We start from the raw sequence: 25,940 nt of genomic DNA, 5'->3' as shown, positions 1-25,940 counted from the left end.
TTCCCAAAATAATTCTTTCCCAGATGTAGTTTAGAAGAGATTTTTCCATCCACGCTGGCTGTTGGTTCTTGAATGGCACATCCTTCTCCAGACAGGCCTTTTATTAAGTTTAAGCTCCAGCTTCATCCAAATGCAGACAGGGAAAAAAAGACAGAGTAACCTAGTTTCAAATTTGCCAAACCACAAGTTTTGCCAAAGCAAACTGCTGTGAGCTTGAGTGTCAGGTTCATACGTAACAACCACAGCGATTCACCGCTGTCGTTCCACGGAGGCCAATGATCTGCGACTCCACCAGAGCGCCTTCAATGGCGTTTCATTTAAATGCAGCTCCTTTGGAGGAGGAAGTGATAACAAAGTGATAACAAAGAAGAACAATATGTCAAAGAGAAGGCTTGACCAGCTCTACCATGGCTGACCTCTGTATCTAGCAGAACCTGTCACAGGGTCTGTTGTCTGAAAGAGTGATGCAGCCAAAGCACGGGGAGCATTCCTGGCACTTCATCCTAACAAGATGTGAACCGAATAAATGCAAGGTTGGGGCTAAAGCAGAATTAACATGGAATCACAGGATGGTTTGGGTGGGAAGGCCCTTCCCAGCTCCCCCAGAGCCCCCCCTGCCATGAGCAGGGACATCTGCACCAGCTCAGGTTGCTCAGAGCCCCGTCCAGCCTGGCCTGGGATGTCTCCAGGGATGGTTCAGCCACCACCTCTCCGGCCAACCCGGGCCAGGCTCTCACCAGCCTCAGGGGCAACAATTCCTTCCTCATGTGCAGCCTGAATCTCCCTCCTTTAGTTTAAAACCATCACCCCTTGTCCTATTGCAACGGACCCTGCTAAAGGCCGTCCCCATCTTTCTTATCGGCCCCTTTTCAGTACGGATTAGCGTTACCGCCCAAACACTTTCGATTCCTTTTACAACTCCAGGTCGAGACCTCAACAGAACACCCAATACACCCTCACTTCTGGGCCCACCGAGCCATTTATCCATCGCCACGACAGACACGGCCCCTATGAGACGGGTGAGCTCTTGTGATGCCGGTTGCATCCGCTTATCCCCTTCGGAGGCACCCTGCCCGGACGCTGTAACATGTAATTTTCCTTTGTTCAGCTGTACTTTGTTACAGAAATTAAAACCTGCCTGTCCCATGTAATAAGTACATAGAATTATTTATCCATAAATCGGTTTGCAGGAAATCACCACCCTGCGGTCCGTAATAACTCAGCCTGTGTTTCTAACCCGTGCTCTGGCTGTGGTGTATCATCAAACTGTAAAAACATAAAGGCATAATTTGTAGTTATTAGTGTTAATCCAGCAAAGGGAATGACTTTTCAAGCAGAAAGGAGGAAAAAAAAGCAATGGGAGCAATTAAAAAGAAAAAAAGCCTGATTATATTAATTTTGTATTATATTATTGAGCTGACCTTTCTAGCTCTTATGGTAATTTACAAAAACATTATACTGCCTTTGCCCATCATTCTAAGGGTGCCCATATTATTCTATTGAATTTCAACCATGACACTTTGGGGTAATAGATGGGAAAAATAATCAGCGTAATCCTCCCCTGCGCTTCTAAAGCACCTTGCACCAGAGGATCCCAAAGCACTTTAAAAACATTCATTAATTAAGCTTCGTAACATCCCTGTGAGGTAGACTGTATTACAGCAATCGGCATATCGCTGATTCAGTGACGGAAAGCACAGAGTGAACATAATCCCGCGTTTGTGCCAATACAAAAGAATCCCCCTCCTTCCTCATTTCAGCCCACAGCAAATAATCCAAACACCCCAGCCCGGCTCGAGGGCTCCATATACAGACTTTAACACAGACTGCACAGCTACACGATTATATATGATATTTATATGAATCCGTATTAAAATATCTATAGAAACACGGACGTAGCTGTCAACAGAAAGACTGTTATGTTACAAGGTTTAATGGCTGGCCTTCAGACTGATGAACGTCGCTTTGCTGCACGAAACTTGGTCCGAGTTTTTAATTTTTTGAATGCTAGTGCAGCCCATGCCTTTACTCCAGCATGACTGTTCTCAAGTATTTGACTTAAATAACACACACCAAACAGTTTGATGCCTTGTAATTCTACATATCAGGTTTACATTTTACTGTAAGAAGATTGTGCCGCATGTAACAGATGCTGCTTCACATTTGGGAAACGTTATGTGAGGACCCTGACTTTTATTAGATTAATTTAATATAGGCACTAAGTTACTAGACTAAATTAATAAAGATCTTCTTAAAAAAAAAAAAAAAAGTGGTGGGGGGCAGAAGGAGAAAGAGAACAGAATGAACCCACAAATTAAATAAAATTTTCTGAGGCTTGTTATTTTGGAAATCTTTATTTAATTTTCCAACCCCCTATTCTGTTTGAAAAAACAGCCAATAATTGGGAAGAAAAAAAAAAAAAAGGTTAATGTTATTTACTTCGGGGGATTATTTTTAAAACTGTTATATGATAGAACATGAATACCACAAACAAATAGAAGGGTGAGGAAGCACAGGAGGTACAAAATATTTTTTTTTAAAACATTTTTCTGTATTACTTCTAAACCTATTACCTCTATTGAGGAAAGCCACGTTTAGCCCTGCACGACATCCCCCTTTTGGCACTTCTGGGATGAACCTGCACTTACCCTGGACAGCAAGAAGTAGCACATGAATAAAGGGAGAGAAATCCTCTTTTTCTTTCGTCTGAGAAGGAGAACCACTCCTCAGCACCATTTCCATGGCACCAACACGAAGTGTTTTCAGTCCTGCAAACTCCTGGTGGAAAGGCTACTGCATATCGAGGATATGAAGTAGCAATTAGCAGTTGCCCTCCCTAACGCTGTCTGCTCGGCTTTATCCCCACCACGGTGTCCTCTCCCGAGAGGCACCATCACTCCATCAATGCTTTTCTTGGTAGTATTATGAGATCTATTTTTTATATATATATATATATATATATATATATGATTGTACGATTCCTCAGTAACCCAAATGCCCGGAGGGTTGCAGCACCCGCTCCTTCACCAACGTCACCCCCACATAAAACAGAGTAGTCTCTCCATTTTTCCATGAAATTCCTGTCTTTTGGGCAACCCCCCCAGCTCAGCCCTGCAAGGGGAGCTCGCTGAGGAGCACAGGCTGGTGCCTCCTCCCGGGCACCCTTTGAAATCCAGACCTGAGTGTCACGGCTCAGCCTGTCCCTGACCGAAGAGCTGCCTTGGCTGCTCCTGGATCTGGAGACGCTGCAGACGAGTAAAAAGAGCAGAACTTGACACAAACATTGGCCGCGCAACCTCCTCTGTCAGCTCCCTGCCAGCCTAACGCCATCGAGCAACCTGAGCTGGTGCAGATGTCCCTGCTCATGGAAGGGGTGGCACTGGGGGAGCTGGGAAGGGCCCTTCAACCCAAACTATTCCATGATTCCATGACACAAGCGCCTCACGACACCTCCAGCAAGGAGAACAAGACATCCCGGCCCACAGCCTTTGGGCCCTACCTTCCAGAAGCCTTTCTTGGATTTTATATCGTGGTGTTTTCAAGTGGAGAAGAGAGGTGGAAGATGTTTTGAGGAAAACCCTGATGCCAGTGCCCCCAGCTCCTTGAATTCCCCCGGTTTCAACACTAGCCTATAAGCTTCCCAGGGAAAGACAGCCCACTGAGCAGGAAAAAAGCACAATAACGTGGCACTGCAACTGAATACATAAAACACATTTTAAAGGTTACAAAAGAGCAGTGCTAATAGGACATTGTAGAGGCTAATAGGCTTAGAATTAAGCCTACGGACATTGTTTGGCCTTGTATGAAGCTGAATATGCTGCCTACTCACAGAAACGCAGAAAGCCTGGCTCAGGCTGCAGACACGCAGTGGCCAACGGGCTTTGTGCGGAGTCAACTGCAAGGAGATCTGAAAATTCACGGGTCTCGAGTCCAAATTGAAATCCGGACACGCGGCATGCTGTGCTGCACAAACCAAGCCCTGAACTGAATGCACATTCATATCTTGGCCTATGGAGTTTGAACAACTTAATCTCTTTAGTTTAAGATTCGTGTCTTTTGGGGTTTTCCTTACGCTGTATAAAGACTAGCAGAATGTTTCTTTTTCACTAAATTACTACTTTTGGCTTGCCTTCTGTCTTTTCTTTCCTCCCACTAGACATTCAGTTCTTGACTTCCATGGAAAAAATACCAAAAACCAAAAAACCAACATGAACAACTGAAGAACTAGTAGGATGCTAATTCCACCTGAATGCAATAGGTGAGATCCAGTTGCTGTTACCTCTGCAATTTGACTCAGAACCCTTTGCTCTCTGCAGCTGTGTTACTGTAAGAGCATTTCCAGATCCATACAACAGCAAACTATGTCTGTAGGCTTGATCCTCGTAGATTTAATGATGTTCAGGTAAGAACTACATCCACCATGAAGCGGTTAACCAAGGCGGTAAGACTTGTATTTGAGCATTTTTATATCAAAAAATTATAAGGAAGCAAAATTATCCATTTGCAAATGTGTGCACACGCATATATTTAAGAATATGCAATAGAGCAAAGACCGAGGGTTTGTTGAGGGCTCAAGTGTCCCTCACAAACGGGTAAAAGGCAAAGGATCAAACCTTACCCTTCCCTTCTGAACTGATCTGCTAGACACAGACAGAGAATAGGATCTTTAAGGTTGCAATATTTCTTTTCAAAATACATTTTCATAAACTTAGTCCCTAATTTGAGCAGCGTGGTAAATTCAGATACATTCAATTAAATCCAACACAAATTTCTCCTTCACTGACACTCCTTTCAGCTGATGACCCCGATTCTCGGGTTCCTTCTCTCCCTCTTTTCTTCCAAGGAAGAGCAAAACAATTCTGCATTTCCGACAAGTCTAAATAAAGCTTTGCTGGTTACTGAATTATGCTACATTTCCTATCAACAGAAAACAAAGGAGAAAAAAACCAGACTGCAGTTCACCACTAGAGGAGATGACTAAGAGCAGCAGGAACTGTTACCAGACTCAGAAACAAACAGTTTTCCTTTGTACTGCTGATGAGCCCACATGACGCTGAGATGAACCCAGATTTGTTTTCTTAGCCCACATCTTCCTAGAACAGAACCTCTTTCCTTACAAAGCCACCAGATCCTTTTTGGGATCCTGTTAGCATTTTCGTCTTCACGTTAGTCAGTTTGCGAATAAAAGACTGAAAGACAGAAAGAACTATGTTAATTTGCACATGGCAAAGACTGGGAAGAGTTATCCACCTTTTGGATCTGGAGGTTTGCAGCACACGCTCGTCCTACTTCGAAGGATTTCCAGAAGTTTACAGCATCTTTATGTAGCAGCTAAGATTTTGGGGTAACCACAGGAGAGAGAAGCTGCGGAGCTGCTATGAAGAAAATTGTTCAAATGCAAAGAGCTAAAAAATCCCCTACATTGGTATTTCAAGAAAAAAGGGAGGAAAGGCTGTAATTTCTAATCATCTCCCAAAACCCCAGGTGTCTTTGGGCTTCTGCATGAGTGTAAGCAGGAAGAGAACGACAGTTCTGGGGAATATTGTTAAATAAAGATCCAGTGGGATGATGCCTTCTTCAGAACATGGTACCGACACTGCAAAACCTCTGGAACCTACCGAAGATGTATCAGGTATGGCCTACACTGCGCTTTGTACCACAAATGCACAGCAATTGACGGAGGATTTCAACATCATAGCAAAGGATATAATAAGATGTAAATAACATTACTTCCCGAAGCCTCAGGTAGGAAGCTGCAGACACTGCGTGCACACACACAATGACCCTCCGACAATCCAGTGAAGAATCCGGAGCGAACCTCAACGCCTGGGGAGCACTAAGGCAGCGCAAAGAGGTGGCTTTGGGAGGCTTATTGTTGGCACAATCTCCCTGACTTCAAAGGTCACCCTGGAGGAAAAGCCTTAATCCGGACTCCGCCATTTCCCACAGGCAATAACCGTACCCCTCCTCTTGGCGCCCACTTGCCTGGTGGGACGTGGGTTGCACCGTGGGTATCGGCATCTTAAACAAAGCCTGGTTTACTCCTCCAAAGCCTGTTGTTCATTTGGAGACATGGAGTATTATTGCTTGTTCTGTACTGCAGGTCTTAAGACTCGTACAAAATGCAAAGAAATAAAGTCTTTGAGTAAGTAGAAACTTTATTCCCAAAGAATTATCCCCAAAGTCTGAGATGCCTAAAATACTAAAGTAATCACAGAATCACAGGGTGTCAGGGATTGAAAGGGACCTCGAAAGCTCACCCAGTGCAATCCCCCGCCGGAGCAGGAACACCCAGATGAGGTTACACAGGAAGGTGTCCAGGCGGGTTGGAATGTCTGCAGAGAAGGAGACTCCACAGCCTCCCTGGGCAGCCTGGGCCAGGCTCTGGCACCCTCACTGGGAAGAAGTTTCTTCTCATCTTTAAGTGGAACCTCCTGTGTTTCAGTTTGCACCCATTGCCCCTTGTCCCATCACTGGTTGTCACGCAGAAGAGCCTGGCTCCATCCTCCTGACACTCCCCCTTTCCATATTGATCCCCATGAATGAGTCACCCCTCAGTCTCCTCTTCTCCAGCTCCAGAGCCCCAGCTCCTCAGCCTTTCCTCACACGGGAGATGCTCCGCTCCCTGCAGCATCTTCGTGGCTGCGCTGGACTCTCTCCAGCAGTTCCCTGTCCTTCTGGAGCTGAGGGGCCCACAACTGGACACAATATTCCAGATGAGGTCTCACCAGGGCAGAGCAGAGGGGCAGGAGAACCTCTCTGACCTACTGACCACCCCCCTCCTAATCCCCCCCAGGTCCCATTGGCCTTCCTGGCCACAAGGGCCCAGTGCTGGCTCATGGTCACCCTGCTGTCCCCCAGGACCCAGGCTGAATTCAAAACTGTTTGAAATTTCTTACTTTTTAAATCTCACGAGAGACAGGGACACTTGCCAGGCTGGTGGGACAGAGCAGATTCTGGGGACTGCAGAACCCTCCACCAACATCTGCCCCGGTCACAAAACTGCCTCAACCTTCCCGCCAGTCCTTTAGGCCTCCTTCTGTACAAAGAAAACCACTTTAATTTTTACGAATAAATGGTAGAGGGTCCCGGGGCAGATGGTAAGGGGCGCGGAGGGGCAGAGAATTGGACACCATGGGAAGGGAAGGGAAGGGAAGGGAAGGGAAGGGAAGGGAAGGGAAGGGAAGGGAAGGGAAGGGAAGGGAAGGGAAGGGAAGGGAAGGGAAGGGAAGGGAAGGGAAGGGAAGGGAAGGGAAGGGAAGGGAAGGGAAGGGAAGGGAAGGGAAGGGAAGGGAAGGGACGGGACGGGACGGGACGGGACGGGACGGGACGGGACGGGACGGGACGGGAAGGGACGGGAAGGGAAGGGAAGGGAAGGGAAGGGAAGGGAAGGGAAGGGAAGGGACGGGAAGGGACGGGAAGGGACGGGAAGGGACGGGACGGGGAGACACACGGCCACCCCAACATGGGCTGCACAGCCCCGGCCCTCCCGGCAGCAGCACAAAACCATCCCATTTTTCTGCTAAAATAACCCACTTTCCTGCCAGAGCAAATCTCACGTAGCCTCTTCTGGATCGGTTTTCATGTATACATTATTAAATATTCAATGGGGTGACTATTTCTGAACAACACGTATAATACCTTTTAAGTGGCTGCAAATATTCTATGCATAGCCACATAATGGGAGAGAACAGACCAGTCAGTTTAAATCATGCTCCCCTTGCTGATCTGCACAGCAAAACTGGTCAAGTGTTTGTAGGGAGCTCATGCAATAAAATGCAAAGTGAATTTAAATTCAAAGGAAAAAAAAAAACCACAACACTTACTTTAAGGGAGTTATACTTTTCACTCTTCCTGCATATAAAGATACATTTATCTGTACTAATTCTGGACACTATATAGTTGATATATATATACGTATGTAAATTCAGACACAGGCACTCAGCATGTTGGTATAACTAAGAAATTAAAAATGTAAGACAACAAAAAATTTGCAAAAAGATTTTTTTTCAGTTCTTTTTTCTAGTAATAATTTGTATTATTATTAAAATTCTTTGTATTATTTGTTTAAACTTTACTAGTAATTCTCTAGCGATACTTAGATGAGAAGCCCTCAACTACACAAAGTTGGTAAAGTCATTTTTACTATTGCAGAAAATTATCTTTAATCCTTTCGTTCATCAAATCACCACCAAAAGACTATATTATTTCTGGATATTCCCTGTGTAACACAGATCTGTACATTTTGAAAAAGATATTTTGCTTCCGCGGATAAAAATCCGGGGCGAAAAAGGGGGACAATCAGTTCACGAAACCACAACTTGCGCAACTGGTTTTGCTTAAATGAGAAACAAATCAACTGATCGTTTCCTGGCGGATGAAGCATTACATTAAAACAGAATTTAAGAATATGAAGCATTACATTAAAACAGAATTTAACAATTTTATTCCTTAATTATTTAGCCCTCTTGGTACTCCCTATCACCGTGTTCCCTTTTTATTGAAAAACTTGCTTTTAAAGCAGACACATTTTGAAAGGAGAAATTCTGCCTCAAACTAGAAAAAGCTGAAACATGAAAATATCAAAACCAGATCACCTCAGAACATATTTTTAAATCTCACGCCCGTGACTCCTCTGCTGTTTTACTTTCTCTCCCGGCAAAACTATTGAATGAATTTGATAAGACTATTTGTTTGATCCCGGCCCTTCCCAGGCGGCTTTTCGGTGGATTTATGGATTGTCCCGGCCAATGGGTTTCCCAGTGAGAGCCGAGCCCTCACGGATCCGAGTTCATCACCCGCCACATCGCTAATGAGACAAGTGCAGCCCAACACCAGGTTAATTGTCAGAAGCAATAATCTAAATTAAATTGGCCACCATTCAAGGAAAAGGTACCATTTAAAATATCCTTTTCTAATGAAAGCAATCTCAGGAGTTTATTTGCCTACTCAATATAGAACTCCAAGTTTAAAAAAAACCCCACACCTCCCTCTTCCCCTCTAAGGAACCAAAGTAATTATTTTTAATACAGTGACATATGTTAGACAAAAGTATTAAGGAGGGGGCTTCGTTCCACCCCAAGTCTCAGCGGAATTTTCCCTTATGTGATCACACATCTGAGCTCAGATTTTAACCCAACCGATGAAGGGGTTTTTTTAAAATAAGGGCTATTAGCTGATGAGAAATCCTTTCGCAAATAATCCCGAAACATGGAAGATAAAATCAATACAACCCGCGTTTGTGCGCGATGCAGCTGCCCCCCAGGACACCATCAGGGGTCACAGCCCTGCCCGCCAAACAATTATTATCTTGTTAATTGTGAGAAGAGAAGGGCTTAAGTGGCACCTCGGACCGACACGATAACCGGCAGCTTCCAGATAATTGTTATGTGCTGTAATTAAAATAATGCGCATCGTCTAGGCGAAAAGTTTAAAAATACCTCGGGGGAAGTAGTTTGGGATATAATTCCATGCAGGGAATCTGTATAATTTTGGTTGTAACCACAGAGGAAAAAATGTAGAATTTAAGATAGAAATCATTCACTTACCATGCAGAGTTAGTATAAAAAAGCGTATTCAATTAATCAGAATGAAAGTTGTGGGTGTAGTTACGATGTTTTATGTGTATGTTTATCCTTAAGGAATGACTGCAGCATGTATGGAAATGTAGTTTCCAGTTGTATTTTTTAAAATTATTTAATTCTTTGTCATTTTTATGAAGATAAGAAAAGGCGGTAAGTGGATACAAAGCTCCCTTTCAAAGCACTCGGTCACCTGAACCTCATCCCTGCACTAGTGACAATCACAACACCCGGGTTTTCCAAACTCCTTAATTTCAGCCTCAAACATGAGATCATTTTAACTCGGGTAACGCAATGAAAAGCCTCTCGACTGAATAACGATAGGAGGAATAAAGCTGCACAAAATCCCGGGAAAGACAGCAGATTTTAAGTCAAGTAATACGAAATGAGACAAAACTTGGCTCAGCTTTTAACGCTGTTCCACAAGAAGCGCCTTTCTGCTGCTAACACAGAGCTGAACCCTGGAACAAACGCCCCCGTCCAAGAGGTCGCTGGCGCACGCAGCAGCATGAAAAGCATCTCCATTAAGACTTGGCCAGTTCCAGATGAGGATGCTGACTTCAGCTAGCTACAAATATTTTTACATTTCTATTTTTTTTTTTTTTTAATTCCCATTTGGGACACTGCTGGTCCCCCTCCCAAACGTATCAAATCCAATCCGTAACACAGAAGCTTTGTTACGTTCCGTTCCATTTCTTGGATGGATGGACAGTCTCGTGCCTACTCAGGAGCCCAAGGGGAACGTACGACAGTCTCCACGCACTGAAATGAACTCCGGAATTCCGAGAGAAGCTCGTATTTACCTCCCATCAGCAGCACGAGCAACCGCAGCACTTCAGCACAGCCAAAGAGGGCTTCTTGGAGACAAATAGTGGCAAAAGTGGGAAGACTGAGCTTGGATGCAGGAATGAATCCCAGGCTGGCGCCGCGCTCTCGCTGCCCGATTTGTAAGGAGCTCACAAAAGCAAACAGCAGACGGTCAGTTCGTAAGAGCAGCGATACTGGTATAACCACGGCAGAGGAGTTGATCTGTGCCCACAGGCAGCCACCCAGAGCTGATTGATAACTGAGATCAGCTGAGCAACCACCAAAATCCTTGGGCAGCACCTGAAGACTGAACCTGGGTCAGCCCAGGAAGGCTCTTCATGGTCCAAGGGAACTTGTTTACAAAAACCACTTTTCAGTTCTCTTCATGTGTAGTGGTTTGAGCCAGGAGAACCTTTTAAATGTGAATTTCTCTTTCAGGTCTGGGAAGTGGGCATTTTAAGTCTTCACTTCTCCCCCAAACATTACCAAAGGGCCATAACTCAGTCCCACTTAAAAAAATCTAAGGAAATACTGTAACGAGTCATTATTATAAAGATACAGAACTGCCTGGTTTCAGCAGGAAAAGCAAAAAAAATATTTCCAAGCAGCTTTTCTAGTTAGACTAAAAACATGCCAGGCTGCATGCAGTTTACCAGTTCTGTTTCTGAAGTGCCCTCTTCATCCTTTCAGTGGAGATTTGAAGAAGGACACGAGTACAGTAAGGTCGGAGGCATTGGGTAGTCAGGACACGGGGGAAAAAAAAATACAACAAGCAATATAAACTAGCCTTGGGGGTTTCTTTTTCTTGCAAATGAAGTACCCCAGAAGTGTCCTACCTGCCCGAGGCTTTGCACCTCCAGCAGCTCAGGAGCACGAGGCTTGTTCGACAGCTGCAGGAGCCCCGTCTGCACCAAACCTCGTGGCTCCCGTCCCAGCCCAAAGACCCCGGTCCCACCAGGACAAGCGATCCAGCAGCTCCTTGGGCCAGACTGGGGAGGTTCCAGCTACCTGCTTCTGTCAAGTTAAGGCCAAGCTGTAAATGCTTGTTCGGTCTTCTTGCAGCTTTAACAACTCGAGCGAGCGCGATGACGAACACCTTCGCAGGGCTAAGCTGCTGTTTACCACTAGTTAGAATTAAATACAAGCAGAAAGATAGATTTGGAAAACCTAAAGCACTTTCAAAAAGTTACACTCTGCTGCAAGACCTAACGCAGTAGTAGACTCTCACAGGAATAGCTATTTCCCTGGCAAGACAGTGCAGTAATGCAATTACCGACACTTAATTAATTTATATTCTCAAAACCTGTGTCCTTATAATTTCCAAGTGTCTCTCTTTAACATGGATGAAGGGCTGGGAAAGCTTCCATGGATTTTCCTCTGATTCCTTTGCTATAGGAGTATTTGCCACACAGCTGTTAACATCCCCAGCAAGGAACGTGCAGCCTTTCATTTTTTGGTAAGTGTTAGTGTACAGTGCTGGCTGTTAAAGCACATTTTCCACTAAAGAATGAGACCTTTGTCTGTCTCTATTGCGCCGCCCGGGCAAAAGCCTCGACCTCCGGCCCAACAAGGACACTGAGTAGGGCTAAGGGTAACCCCGGCTCCTCCTTGCTCATTCAGTTTCTCGAGCTGTTTGAAGCAATCATTACCAACTCAGCTACATTTTGTGGTCATATTATAAAGTGAATCATTGTTCAAGAGTCCAAGATTGCTAAATTCATTTCATGTGTGGTTTCGAGCAGAGTCGCCGGCTGCTCAGCCCCTCGGAGCTGCGCTCCCCCAGCTCTGGTCGCAGCGGGGAAAGCGCTCGGCCCTGGCACGAGCCCCAGCGCAGGATGGTGTAACCCACCAGAATTTGGCCTCTAGTGCTCGTTCTCACAAGCTCCCCACGAGCTGGCCAGGATTTTTTTAGCCACTTCCTTCTGAAGAGCTTTTACCTCCGAGAGTCTCAAGCTTTTGTGCAGCCTGAACACCACGGCTTCTGGGAATCACAGTGTCCACCCCTCCTTTGGAGGTCCTCCCGTCACACTCTCCCCAGCCTAACTTCTCGCTACGTGTTCCTATAGGCACAGTTTCTGGTTTAGGAGAGCCTGGGGAATAGCTGATGTTGGGATTTGGAAGGAGGGAATGAATGCTCCATTATTCACCAGTGGTTGCTCTGAAGTTTTACAATGCAGCATATGCTGCAATGACATCATGCGACATCATAAATCTCCTACAATTTCTAAAGCTTCTGATGAATGTTCCTATATGACCACCTTGTTAATAAATGAAAAAAAAGAAGTTAATCAAAGCAAAATCTTTGTGCACTATTTGGAAGTCCACAGGCAATTACTAACCACCTTATGCTTTAAAAACAAAACTGTTTACTTGAAGTTCTAAAGAGAAGAAGGCATCAGCTCGATTTATGGATGCAGTTAAGACAGGGAAACCCTGCTTTGACATGACCACCTCACAAAGAAAGCTCCTCTGCAAGAACGTATGAATCTTAATTTCAAGGAATATTTCCAACAAGTTCTCTGAAAACAAAAAGTTACTGTAGTTCTCTTATTACACCCAAGCGGTTACGATATTTCAACCACAAACAGCCCAAATTAACAAATATTTTTCCCTCCTTTTAAAACCTTCCTACACACACATTTGCACTAGCCAAGCTAAAGACCAGCTTCTCAGTCCTTGCCCAAAAGGTGGATATTTGCCATCCCACCTGCCGTCGAACACAGCACTACAGCAGCAGCCCGACCTCCGGCTTCACGGGTCCCTTCCTCTCTGCGGCTTTTTTCTTCCTCGTGTTTTAAGAAAAGTACTCGAAAGCAGGTCAGATCTCACATATATTTAAAAACACATGGCTCCCCGCTTTCAGTCTCAGAGCGCACGTGCCTCTGTCTCCCTGGCCCTGCAGAGGTAGGAGGATCCCAGCGGGGAATTTCTATTTTGTGTTCCCAGTCTAAGTCACCGCATCGCCGGTATTCGCAGAAGCAAGCAAGAACCTCAACCCAAGCTTCTTTGATGTAAAATAAAAAAACCCATCAAATTACCCTGACGATCATGAAACAACAAGTATCCTGCAAAGGGATGGCTTTCACGTAAGGAAAAGTGTTCTGTAGGAAAACGGCTTTGGCCTGTCCCTCCTGTCGCTAAATAACTCACTCCAGAGCAGCCGGGTTGAGTTGGGTTTTCTGTATTAGTGCGCAGCTGAAAAACGACGTGGCCGGAACACCCCAAACAAGCTCTTTGCAAACAGCCAACGGTGGTCACTGATCCTACAGCTAAACGTACCTGAAGCTGGGTTACCTGTGTCCCAACCTGCCTCCCAACTGATTGTCTACTTCTCCTCATAAAACAAGTTGGAAATGTTGCTTGAGATACATCTGGAAATAAAAAACATATTTCAACCTCTGCCCTCAACTGCACCAGCGGAAATCCAAAACTCCAGTGACTTGAGAAGCGTTTCACTTTATTTACGCTGCCGTAACTAAGAATGTGGCTTCATTTGCTGGTAAAGAATTCCTTGTTGAAGCTCCAGCACCCTGGGTTACGAACACTAACAGCATTGTGGGGCTGATTTCGGACTCTGCATCATGCAACGAGATGCCCGCTGAACTCTTGCCTTTCACTCCACACCGAGAAAAACCTTCTAGTTCCATTTCTGGCCTCACTACCGTAGTAGCAGAACACTGCATTTAAGTTTCCACCATTGCAAGGAATATTGGACTCAGACACCTTCCACCTCAGTTTTAAGATGTCAGGACATTATCTCTTCTACTACTGGCTTTTTCACTTCTGTTCTCAATTCTTCTTACATGGAATTGTCAGCCTGGATTCCTCCTGGCCCCAAAAGTCACGTTTACTGTGCGCAGCTCCCGCTTGGGCATCTCTCTTCCCTTCAAACCTCCCTCTTCACAGGACGCCCGATGGAAAACGCTGCTTTTTCACAACCTTCGCTACACCCCCTCAGCTCCCGGCTTCTGCCAGAACATCGGTAAGACGCTAAAGAATAGATGTATTTCCAGGGAAATATCTAATCTGCTATTTTTGCAAGCTCAAATTGCTTTGCTGCCGATAGTAGGAATGGGATAATAAGATATTACTCAGCACTGAAATCCTCTTTATTTCTGGGAAGAATTAGGAAACATACGAACACTCCTTAAATATTCAGTGGTTTGCTGAGCATGACTATGGTCCAGCCACATGCCATAGTGTATATATAGCCTTACAAGTTTATAACACGCTGAGGTTTCTGCTTCATTTAAACCTGCTACTGAATTCTAATACCCAGTTCTCTCGTTTCCCCGGCCCCACACATCCCCCAAAGGCTCAGAAATAAGGAAAGGGCCACAGGAGGTTGTGTTTGAAACTGACACAGACGTAGCCCTTTTTCTATAAATATTATATAAAAGACTTAACGCAGCAAGCACGGAAAGAAGGGATTTTTTGTTTGTTTGCTTCCAGATTTAAACTCATCACTCCTTGCATTAAACAGCATCTCCTTCCCCCTAAATACTACATCACACAAGCAGCTGGATGTAAAAGACATTGAGCGGGTGCTTGATATCGGGGAAGCGGCTGCAACACAAGACCCGACCCAACGGGCCAACCATCCGCACCAAAATTCCAAGAGATTCCATCTTTCTTCCTGCCAAAGCTACAAACTGCGGCTTGCGACCGCTCTGGGAAAATAACCGCAGGTTTTGGAAAAGACAACGAAGTACATGCTGCCTATTAACTGCGCAGGAGTGAGTGCTGCCGTCATGAAATCCTTGGTGAAAACGTGATTTAAAAAAAAAAAAAAAAAAAAATTATATAGATATTATTTTTTGCGATCTGTTAGAAGTCATCCCATTTAAACAGCATTGCACAATTTCCAGACAACTGAATCTGTGAAAAAAGCCTTACGGCTTTGCGTCAGGTCTTTCCACATTATTATGGTGCAAAGGCTACATAAATTTATCTCCTTCTAATTCTGGAATTTTTTAAAATATCATGATACTGGGGGTTTTTTCCCCATCTGCAGCTCAGATTTCTCCATCTCCCTCACATTTACATGCAAAACCAGAGTATACACACAAGCAAAACATGAAAAAAGAGGCTTCAGGAGAAGCCTTGAAGAGGTTTGATGGCAATTTTGGCCTGTGACAGCCCCTCCTTCCGAGATGTCCCTGTCAAACACAAAGCTATGGAAAGGTAAGGGAAAACAAATCTCGTGTTCTTATGGTAATGAAAATATTCCTTCACCTTGTTCTTGAAATCCTTCTGGATTATTAGGCACAAACGTCTGTTAACAGTGCAATCCATGTTTCACCAGAAATGCTGCAGTTTTCATCTCGTGTCACTCAAACCAGACCATGGCAGCTCTCTAGCTAAAAATTATTACGTTTCTTTCCTCCTCGCCTTTATGAAGTGCGGTACGACCCTTTTGGCCCCTTTCTAGAAAAATTCATAATTGCACACATGGGTTGGGATTCAGACAATTTGGCATTGGTTGGCTGGTGCCTGGGAATAACAATCAGCTTAAGGGAAGCAGCTTTGTATCAGTAAACTTCATAATAAAAGTACTTCTGGATAAATAAAAGAACCTATTCTACAGTTCCAAACTAATCCTTGTGATAAATTTATTAATTCAAACCTCGGAAGGTCAGTAGGATATTAATTTAGTCCTTGATAAACACTATACTTGCACTAAATAATGCAATAGGGTTTAATCTGATCCGGTTAAACAGACATTCAGTAACGGCCTCAGCACCAACAGTGACGCAGTTCAGCACAAAATCGTAAATTTACGATAAACCATTTGAAAGTTTCAACGGCGGAATAAAATTCGGGAGAAAATAAAAGTTCAGCATGTGATGCAAGAGGCAGGTCCCGCTGCACCTATGAACGCAGATAAAGTATTTCCTTGGAACAGATGATCCCATTCTGCAGAGGGTTTTGTTTTACGGGCAGGGCTGCTTTGTGTTGATTTGGGTTGCTTCGTTTCGTGGCAATTAGTTGTAAAACACCTTACGATGCATTGCTAGAACAACTGCGCCACAAAGAGCACCCGGTATCTTATTCGAAAATATTCCGACACTCAACCCAAACAAATGGTGTCTGTAATAAAAATACTGCCATGTATCTCCATTTGTACTAGAACAAATCAGTTTTATTTGTTCATTCTGCGCTTTAGTGTCATAGGTCTCTTCGAAAAGATAATTTATAACTCCTTATGCAATTAGATATGAAATTAAGTCATCTTTCTCTGCAAAGAATTTATAATAAAGAGACCAGGTCCAACCAGTTCCACTGAAAATATTTTGGTAGCGTCAAAAAAGACAGCATAAAAAACTTTAGTGTTTTAACAAATTAACACGTGCCTTTTGGGTAAAGTACTGTACATGCTGTTAATCTTTTAATTAGGTTCTCAATTTCACATACACATTCATGGTAGGGGGGATTTTTAGTGATTGGCAAATGCAAATGCACGGTGTTGCTGTGCTCTTTTAGCAGATATCAGGAAAGGAAAAAAAAAAGAACTAGTTGTGTAGCCCTCTATTTAAAAGCTCCACAATAAAATATTAATAAATCTTTGTGAATATTACCAACGAAATACCATTCTTCATTCTTTTACGCAAACACAGCTTCCGGATTGAGAAAAAAAAAATGACATACTCCACGCTCAAGCCACAGAAAAAGAAAGTTTTATGTTCGGAATGCATGTAGTTTTTAGATCCATCCTCAACATTTAAAAAGATGTAACTGATGCTATTTATACACATGGATGCATAAACAGTGCTGTTTGAAACATTCTCTATGGTAGCGGTTCCCAAAATGCCCATTTGCTCCTGCCGACTCCTGCGCAACTCTGCCTGAACATCTCCCAGGGTCCAGAAAAGACGGAGTATTACCTATAGTGAGTATTATCTAGAGCTTCAACACAAAATAAACATTTTTCTCCCCACAGACTGTCCCACAGAAGGTGCCAACAAACCCCTCCTCAGAAAGGCAGACAAGCTGTGAAGGCTCCTGCTGCCCAGGGACATCTTCAGCACCGAGACGTCGCTGGGAAAGTCGGAACTATCTCCTGGCCATCCCACACAACGACTGTTGTTAGAAAGAGGAAAAAGGCCAAAATGTGGCTAAGCAGCAAATATATTATAAAAACAAAGTATGAAAGCAATTTAGCTAAGAATCCTGACTGGCACGGGCGTTCTCCTCGCTCGCTTCTTTGGGTTTAACTCTTTGCTGGGGACTGTGGAGACAGGCAGGTGAACTCAAAAGATGTTGCGCACGCAGCTGGGGAGCGAAAATGGAATAAAATACAGATCCCCGGGCTACTACAGCTTTACTGGGTCATTGACAGCTACTTCATTCAAGAAGAATTACTCTTCTGTTGGAATAAAGCTGAAAGTCAAATCACCCATAAATACCCAGTGAAAAATACCCCAACCTCATCTCGTTCAACCTGCCGCAAAGCCTTTTTTTTAAAAAAAAATCACACCTGTATAAACACATTTTTTTAAAGTTGTCTGGATAAATCAAAGGCAGTCACCTGCCACAAGGAAGACAGACGGAGGTCACTAACATGGGGTCTTTTGCTCGTCCTCGTCCGCTCTGCAAACGGAGCCACTTCACCCCCTGCAGCCCCCATGGGATGTGCCCCCCATGGGACCAGCCCCATCCCTGCTGGGTGCCGGGGGCTCAGCTCCACGTCCCTGCGGGGCCGACAGACGGGGCAAAAGGCCCATGGGGTTAAAATGCTGCCGCCCTCAGCCAGGGCAGGGACTGGGCAAAATGTCAGCAGACAAGAATGCCTAAAGGGAAAGAGGGAAAAGAAGAGGGGAGGGGAAAGAGAGGGGGAAAAGAAAAAGGAAAAAGAAATAAAATGAAATAAGGAAAAAGAGGGGAAAAGAAGAAGATGGGAAGAAGAGGGCAAGAAGGAAGGGAAGAAGGAAGGGAAGAAGGAAGGGAAGAAGGAAGGGAAGAAGGAAGGGAAGAAGGAAGGGAAGAAGGAAGGGAAGAAGGAAGGGAAGAAGGAGAGGAGAAGAAAAGAAGAAGATGAAAGAAAGGAAAAGCCCCAAGTGGTGTTCCCCACCCCTGGCTCTCCTCCCACCCTGCCAGCTCACAGCTGCTAACTGCACCGCATCCTCCTGCTCCAGACAGGGAAGACCCAGCCTAACCTCATTTATTCCCATTTTTCAGTACAGGACTGCTTCATTCCCAGACTCATGGTAGAAAACAACATTTTACTTTAAATTTAAATTAATAAAGACCATTTCCCAATTTTCCTCAAAAATACCAGTGGCTCATGGGCTTGTGGGCTTAGCTGAGAGGTTGGGAAGAGGGCCAAGAAAAATTAGAATTTATTATATGCCCGTCTAAGTTTTTAATTGAGTACACACAGGCCTTTTGAAGTGAACTTGACTTTTATTTTACCCCAAACTACCATAAGGGTTGCTGTGACACACACAAAAAGCCTGTGGCTCAATTTCCCCAGCATTTCTTCATCGGTTTATAAAACCAGCACAATATGAGAATCTTTCCTGGAAGAGCGTGAAGCTTGAAGGAACTTGTGTCCTGCAGCGTCGCCTCTTTACGACCAGCCTGCAGTGTGACATGGATGCAAGTGCTGCAGAACACAGCGCTCACCAACGGGCTGGGATGGTCTCAGCAGTTTGTCGTGTCTCAGAACCAAAGTGGGAGACAGAAGAACAAAAGGTTTCATGATTCCTACCCAGAGCACAGCACCGGTTGGATCTATCGTGATCCTGGAACAAATAAATGACACGCACCACTGCAATGAGTCCAGCGGAGTCCCCGGAGCCATCACCGAAACACAGAATCATGGAGTCATTTTGGTTGGAAAAGACTACTCAGGGTTCCCTTCGGTTACCCTCCTTTAAGCTGTTCAAACACTAATAAATTACCCATTTACTTATACTACCCAGGTGTTTGCCATCTAGACAAAATAGATTATTATTTGCAGAAGGTTTTGTTCCATCACAAGAATCCTGTAAATGATATATTGGGATCAGAAAGCCAATACCACGTGGCAACTTTTACACACAGCAGCACCGGGGGGGTGGCAGGGAAAAAGAAAAAAACAACAAGAGAAACGCTTCCCAGTCCCTGATTAGAAGTTCCAAACTTTCCCAGTGAGCTTCCCAAAGAACCACGTGTTCACTGGAGTTCACGCTGTTGGAATAATGAGGTTAGTTAAAATAACCCTACAGATGGAGAATGAGGGGGACGAGGAACCCGAAAGGTGGGTTTATTAATTGGATTTTGATCTTTTGTTTCCGCACGTATATATAGTATCGTTTTGTTTAAATATATGTTTGTAGGTGTGCGTATGTATAAAATATATGTGTATTTATGTTCTAGATTAAATTATATGTATTTATATGTAAAACAAAGTAAAACAAAATATATTCCTACTTCTGTATATATAAATACAACACCCTGACATTTCCTTATATGTCTCATTTTCCACAAAAAAACCCCACACTAATTTGAGTAGACCCTACAAATACAAGCAGCCTCAACCCCTACCTCTTTTTTTATTTTTCACAGAAGATTTCTTAAGAGTTCCAAGCAACTTTTAAAGAGCACTCTGGGGCTTTAATTGAAATGGTGTGAGATGCTGAACCTTTAACAACAGTGTCTTTCAAACTCTGTGTCCATTATGCACTGAAGTGCCTATCAAAACAAAACAAAGAAGGAAGAGGTTTTCAGCATTCTCATTAAATTCTGACTTTCTCTCACAGCTCCTGTAATTGAGTTTCACTTACAGTTGTCATGAAGTTTTGCAGGGTAGACAAAACGGTGATTTGCTAGTAAATGTCTGTATATGGGGAGGGAAATAAATATCTGAGAAGTACTCAGCCCACTTTCTTCAAGCATCAGGGAGAAAAGCAAAGACTACAAGTCAAGCAATGTCCCATTTAAGAAGGAGCGGCTTTTACGAGGAAAACTTTGATCTGGATGCAAGAAATCCAGCCCGCTCAGCAATCCCTGACAAGTCATCGTGACTTTGCACGTCGGAGTTTACCACGAGATGTCCACCGGAGCGGCACCCTCACACTCACTGTTGCTAAATGATGCCATTGGGGCTTTTGGCAATTTCACCTGCAAAACGGCAGAGAAGAAAGAGCAGTTTACCCATAAAAAGTGCTGAGAGAAACGCAGCAGCTCAGCAGGGACTGAGAACCCTGTTGGGTGAGACCGCTGTGCTGTCTCCGGACAGACCAAAAGAAAAAAAGAGCTGCAAACAGTGACAGGGCCAGGAAACAACGCAACATTTAGTTTGTTGATCGCTGTATTGTCTTGTTATTTAAGTCATTATATCACCGGTGTCTCCCTTATTCATTAAAGCCAGTATAATAGTCAGACACACAAATTCCACCGGGCACTTGGCTGAGGAGTCAGAAGATTGTAGATTTTAGCACCCTTGTAATTTACTGTGCATTACTATAACCTGAACTCAGGCTTCCTCTCATTTTTCCCACACCGCTGCCTTGCACTTGCGTTAAAAATAATATATCTGGTCTTCCCGGCTGCAGCCAACTCAGCTGGACACATCACGCACAGTCCAGCAGGGTTTCACTGCACTTCTACTGCACCCTTCTTGATACAAAAATATAAACCCAGCCTGCACATGTTCAACGCAGCCCCCAGCTGGTACGTTCTGCCTTTACCTGACATTCAACTGGAAGCTGCTGTGGTCCTGGAGACGCACAGATGGGAACATTTCGCAGGTTCTTTCCCTACTCATCATCTGTTCAGGTCCTTCCAGTTGCCCCAGAGCCCTACGCTCTTGGATCAGCTCAGGCAAAGCCATTCCTCAGTGGTACTTACACCCTTCGAATATTTGTACATGTGGTAATAATAATAATAATAATAATAATAATAATAATAATAATAATAATAATAATAATGCAGGTAGCAAACGCAAGAGGCCTCCAATTAGGAGCAGGGAGAAAGAGCTGAGCTCACATATTTAGACCCTTGGGGGAGATGAACTCACTTGGGTCATGGTTCTGTCCCACACCGTGGAGCCAGAGGAGAGCCCATCTGTGTCCGTACCTCGGTTTCCCCACCGGACACTCGGGAGAGCAGGTCCCAAAGCGGCAGGATTGCACACAGGATACTCCAGGTTGCAGCTGCTTCCATACTACTTTGGCCCCGGCACTCAGCACTATAGACTGTATGTAGTTCCCTTCTCTTGCACAGACCAGTTAGAATAACCCACTCACCAAAAAAACCCAAACCAATAATAATTTTTTTAAAAAATTGCATGAGGGCACATAAATGTTATTAAACTACACATAGCACAGGTGCCTCTTTAAAACACGACTCTTTTCCTCTCTGGAAAGCACATGTAGCAGGTTCCCTAGTGTCAGGTGTAGACTCAAGTGATGAAAGAAAAATACATAAATGTTTATTAAACCTTTGTTGCCATTCACACCAGCAGCTTTCACAGCCCAGTGCCAAGCCGCTAACGCATTCCCGTGCTGTTCCAGAAAACTTCTCACAGCTCCTGTCAGAACAGGCAAGTTTCAGGAGGGCAGCGCTCGCTGGGAAAGTCTCTGCTCTCACCACCAGCAACAAAATGTTCACATTCGGCCACAGCGTCACCTCCTCGGCAGCCGGGACACCCGCTCGTGTCAGCGCCCCGCACAGCACACTAAATCTCTACTGTTTCGCAAAACGCACTTGAGGATCTTCAGCTTCTCATGCACACCCTGTAATCCAGCTGAGCAGGAAGCGTAACGGAGAACTAAGCACCTATATATCGATGTATATTGCTAAATGAAATCAACCCCGAGCGCTAGAACAGAAGCAGACTTTTCCTACAACCGGAACGAATAAAGCAAATAGCTTTATTTGTTTTCCTCTTTTTAATACCAGAAAATTGCGTTCCCAATTCAACCCTTACATCAACAATTTAGCAGCATGGTTCTGTCAACCCTAGATGACAGATTATAGCCCAATATTCTCCAAATTTTCTCATTAAACTAAACAATCTCAGAGATCTCTTAGCACCCTGTCTCCGCCTGTACCTCGTCTCGCAGTGAGCACAGAAACAAGATCCTACACAACATGCTGCGTACTTCAGCTTCATATCTTAAAGCCAGCGTGACCTGCAGTGTTTGCCCAGGACGGACAGAAGACCTTGGAGAACTGATCCTCCAGTGTGAAGTAAATAAACTAACCAAGTGAGAGACCTGTTAGCTGATGGATCTTTAAGGTATTTTCTGTTGTTTCTAAATATTAACCCATCTGAGGTTTTCTAGTAGAAGGAAATCGCTGCCTTAAAGACAAAAACGCCAAAGTCTTTCCTTTTAGACGAATCACAACAATTAGAGATGCAACTTTTATTTTCTGGGGGAGTTACTGGAGCAGCACATCAAGCCCCAGATGAGTACGGGACCCAGCTCCCTGTCGCAGCCTGTGGTTCAGTCCCTGCGGTCGCTCCCCCCGCACGGTGACTCATTTCCTCGGTGAGTCAATGTGCTCTCCTCCTCCTGTCCTCACTGCAGAGATGCTGCACAAGCAAAGTTCCCCCCCGTGAGACGCTCAGCCAGCGCGGATCACTGCACCGAGCGCTGTGTCTCCTTGGAGCAGGCTTCTCGCAAAGCCCGCTCCCTTTCCTAAGTGCCAAGAATCAAATCTTGGCCGCCGAACGCGGCGTGTTCCACATGTGAGCTCGCGACGCGTCGAGCAGCCGCGTTAACTGAGATGGATAGCGCTGTCAAACGGGGAGCTGGCTCACCAGGAGGGAAACACTGCGATGCGCTGACCTTTTACAGTCAGGGAAAAAAAAAAACCAAAGTGTCCCTAAAATGACACAAAACGTTTCATATTAAAAAACAGAACAACTGCCTCCTCAAAGTGCTTTTATTACCGTATTGTGTAAATAAACACATGTGCACGAGCGTGTGTGTGCAGAACCTGAGCCTCTCTCCCAGAGCAGGGGCTGGCGGAGGAAATGAATCATTATCACTCTGCTTGGAAAGAAGTTTGTACAAATGAACCACTGCCTGGAACTCCTGGATTCACCCCCCGAGCTCCCTCTGGTCGCGCGCTCAAACACCCCGCTCTACAAAATAACTGAAACCTACGGATAGAATCCAAATCCCCAGGCAAAGCTTCTACCGAACTACTCGAAATGTGCACAGGTTTTATTGATGACGTGGAGATGAAAATGAAACTTAGAGGCTTCTAATCCAAGAGAATAAGCACTGAAATAACCTGTTTAGTACAAAAAAATCCTCTTGAAATGCAAAGTTCATTCTGGAAAGATTTTTCCCAACCCACCAAGCCCTGCCCATTTCCCTTAAGATGATAATTTTAGTGGGTTTTGTGCCTTTTTTTTTTTTTAAGCTGATATTTTGGGTAGAGAGAGGAAAACTTTGTTTATTTTAAGATATCGCTGCTACAGGAGAATCAGCTCGAAGTGGAAGGGGCTGTGGAGCTTTACAACGGGCTTTGCAGCAATAGAGTAGGTAAGCAAGAGCAGAGAAATCAGCCTGCACGTTTAGCACTACGACTACTGGCCATAAAGAGAGCATGCATAGACAGACCCATTATATAAAAATGTATCATTTTAAAGATGAAAGAACTACAGTATGCTGCTCCAAATGGCCCTGATACCAAGCGGAACAGCAAACAGCTGTAAACGCAGAGGTTCCACTCAGCCCTCCCCGAGCTCCTCAACGCAGCGCTGTGGTGCAGAGCGGACGTGTCCCCAACACGCCGCTCATCGTTACCGCCACGTTTCACACTTCAGCCAGACCCAACTAACGCTTTCTGGACCAGGCTAACAAGGCAGGGCTTGTGTACATACCGCTTAAGATTAAGCGGTCAACGCAACCGATAGAACCGCTTCCAAGATTTGCCACCTGTCTCCTTGCTTTCTCCTTAGGTGGAGCAACCTGAGGTGCTGTCTGCTGCCAGCGCGGAGGGGGAAGAACAGAACTTCACCGCATACCTTGTGCCTGAGCCGCAGAGCTGTGGGAATACCCCAGAGCCAGGAGCGCTGTCTCCACCAGCTGGCTAAAGAGCACATCTTTGCGAACCAGAACGAACTCAGCGTGCTCCTCCCGACTGTCGTACTCAAGAGAGGCGTCCGACTGCTCCACCACACAAAAGACTGGAATCATCAAACCTAGATGGAAAAAAAACAGAAAAGGATCAATAAGAGAGGAATAAGAAGTGTGTCGTACATCTCTGATTAAAGCTGTAAATTCAAACACCTCCTAGAAGGCTCATCCTAAGTGGAAATTGGCCTTTCTTCCCTGTGGGATAGCTTTTGTTTTCTTTCCAAGGGAAATACTGAAGTCTCATCACTTGACTCATTTAAAAACCACACTAAAAGCTCCAGAGAATACAATTCAGGAACAGAATCACAGTCAGCAAGAGGACGAACAAGATTTCCTAATAAGACCTTTTCAACATCGCAGAAGCTACAGTTCCATGAACGTCTCTGTTCTTTCAGGTCAGGGCTTCGCCACGTTCAGCCACACGAAAACCTGACACCCAAATGCCGCTTCTGCTTCTCTCCACACAGCGACCTTATGGAGGAATCGGCAGAGGAGAGTCCTCGATGCCGTTTTTGGCTGCGATTGGCTTATCTGCACATTTTCAGACCGTGGCCAGTCTTCTCACCGCGCATTGAAAAATACCCGTGCTTGGATTTCGCTGAAAACTCTGATATTGTCTGGTTTATGGTAAATTTACTTTTGCCATTACGGGATCGAGGCACCTAAGGCAATCAATTGTGGGGGATGAACTTAAAGGGATTCGGTACTACAGACAGGAGAGGAACAAGTCAATGTGCATGGACAGAACAGAGGGAGAACCTGTGGAACCCCATGGCCGTTTCCATCGCCTGCTGCAGGCCAGGCTGTTGTCAGGGCTGGCAAACGAAAACCCATCACCTCCAGTCACAGAAATCCATTAACTGGTTACGTACAATTTGTTAGCCCCCAGATAAACTAGGAAATAGTGGGGCTGAGACAAATCTCAGCCTAAAGCAGTTCTCCAAATGCGCTGTCTAAGGCTTGTGATACCGCCAGAAAGTTCACCCCTCACTCCTGCTCTCCAGAACGAAATATAACCATTTCCAGTAGGTAACAGTTACGAAAAGTAAATGAGTACGTTTATGAAAGGCTAGACACAAATCACCGTACTCCTGGACCGGGCACTCCTTTAGGGGAAAAGGAGGAGAAAGCCACATTTCCCTTCTCCTTCCGTACAAAGTCAGTTGAATATCTTCAAAATCTTCTACTATTGGTAGCTTCAGTATCTACAAACCAACGCTCAGATATTCCTTGGGAGGAGTCACCCTGCCCTGAAATAGATCCAGTCTAACCAGTACCAGCTGCTAAGGGACTTAAATGCTCCTTCTCTTGGATTTGCAGAGAGCAGATTTACTTTAAAACATATTTGGGATCCACAGTTCTCACTTAGTGCCCACTGTGTCCCCATCGGACATTCCAGCTGCAGCTACGAGCCGCGAGATCCAGCTGATGAGGTTTAGTTCTTTGTTTCAAAACACAGTCTGAAGTAACG

At 44.8% G+C, this 25,940-nt stretch overlaps 1 protein-coding gene across 1 annotated transcript in view; it reads right to left on the bottom strand.

The window, feature by feature from the left end:
- The window catches only part of SATB2 (SATB homeobox 2), a 106,191-nt gene that overhangs the window by 64,911 nt on the left and 15,340 nt on the right, over nt 1-25,940 (bottom strand). Inside the window, exon 2 of the mRNA XM_065637905.1 lies at nt 24,358-24,534. Coding sequence (XP_065493977.1) covers nt 24,358-24,534 — 177 coding nt within the window. The remainder of the gene's footprint in view (nt 1-24,357; nt 24,535-25,940) is intronic.

Source organism: Caloenas nicobarica, chromosome 6 (genome assembly GCF_036013445.1).
Source record: "Caloenas nicobarica isolate bCalNic1 chromosome 6, bCalNic1.hap1, whole genome shotgun sequence".
Lineage (NCBI taxonomy): Eukaryota > Metazoa > Chordata > Aves > Columbiformes > Columbidae > Caloenas > Caloenas nicobarica.
This window is presented reverse-complemented; position numbering and strand designations above follow the sequence as displayed.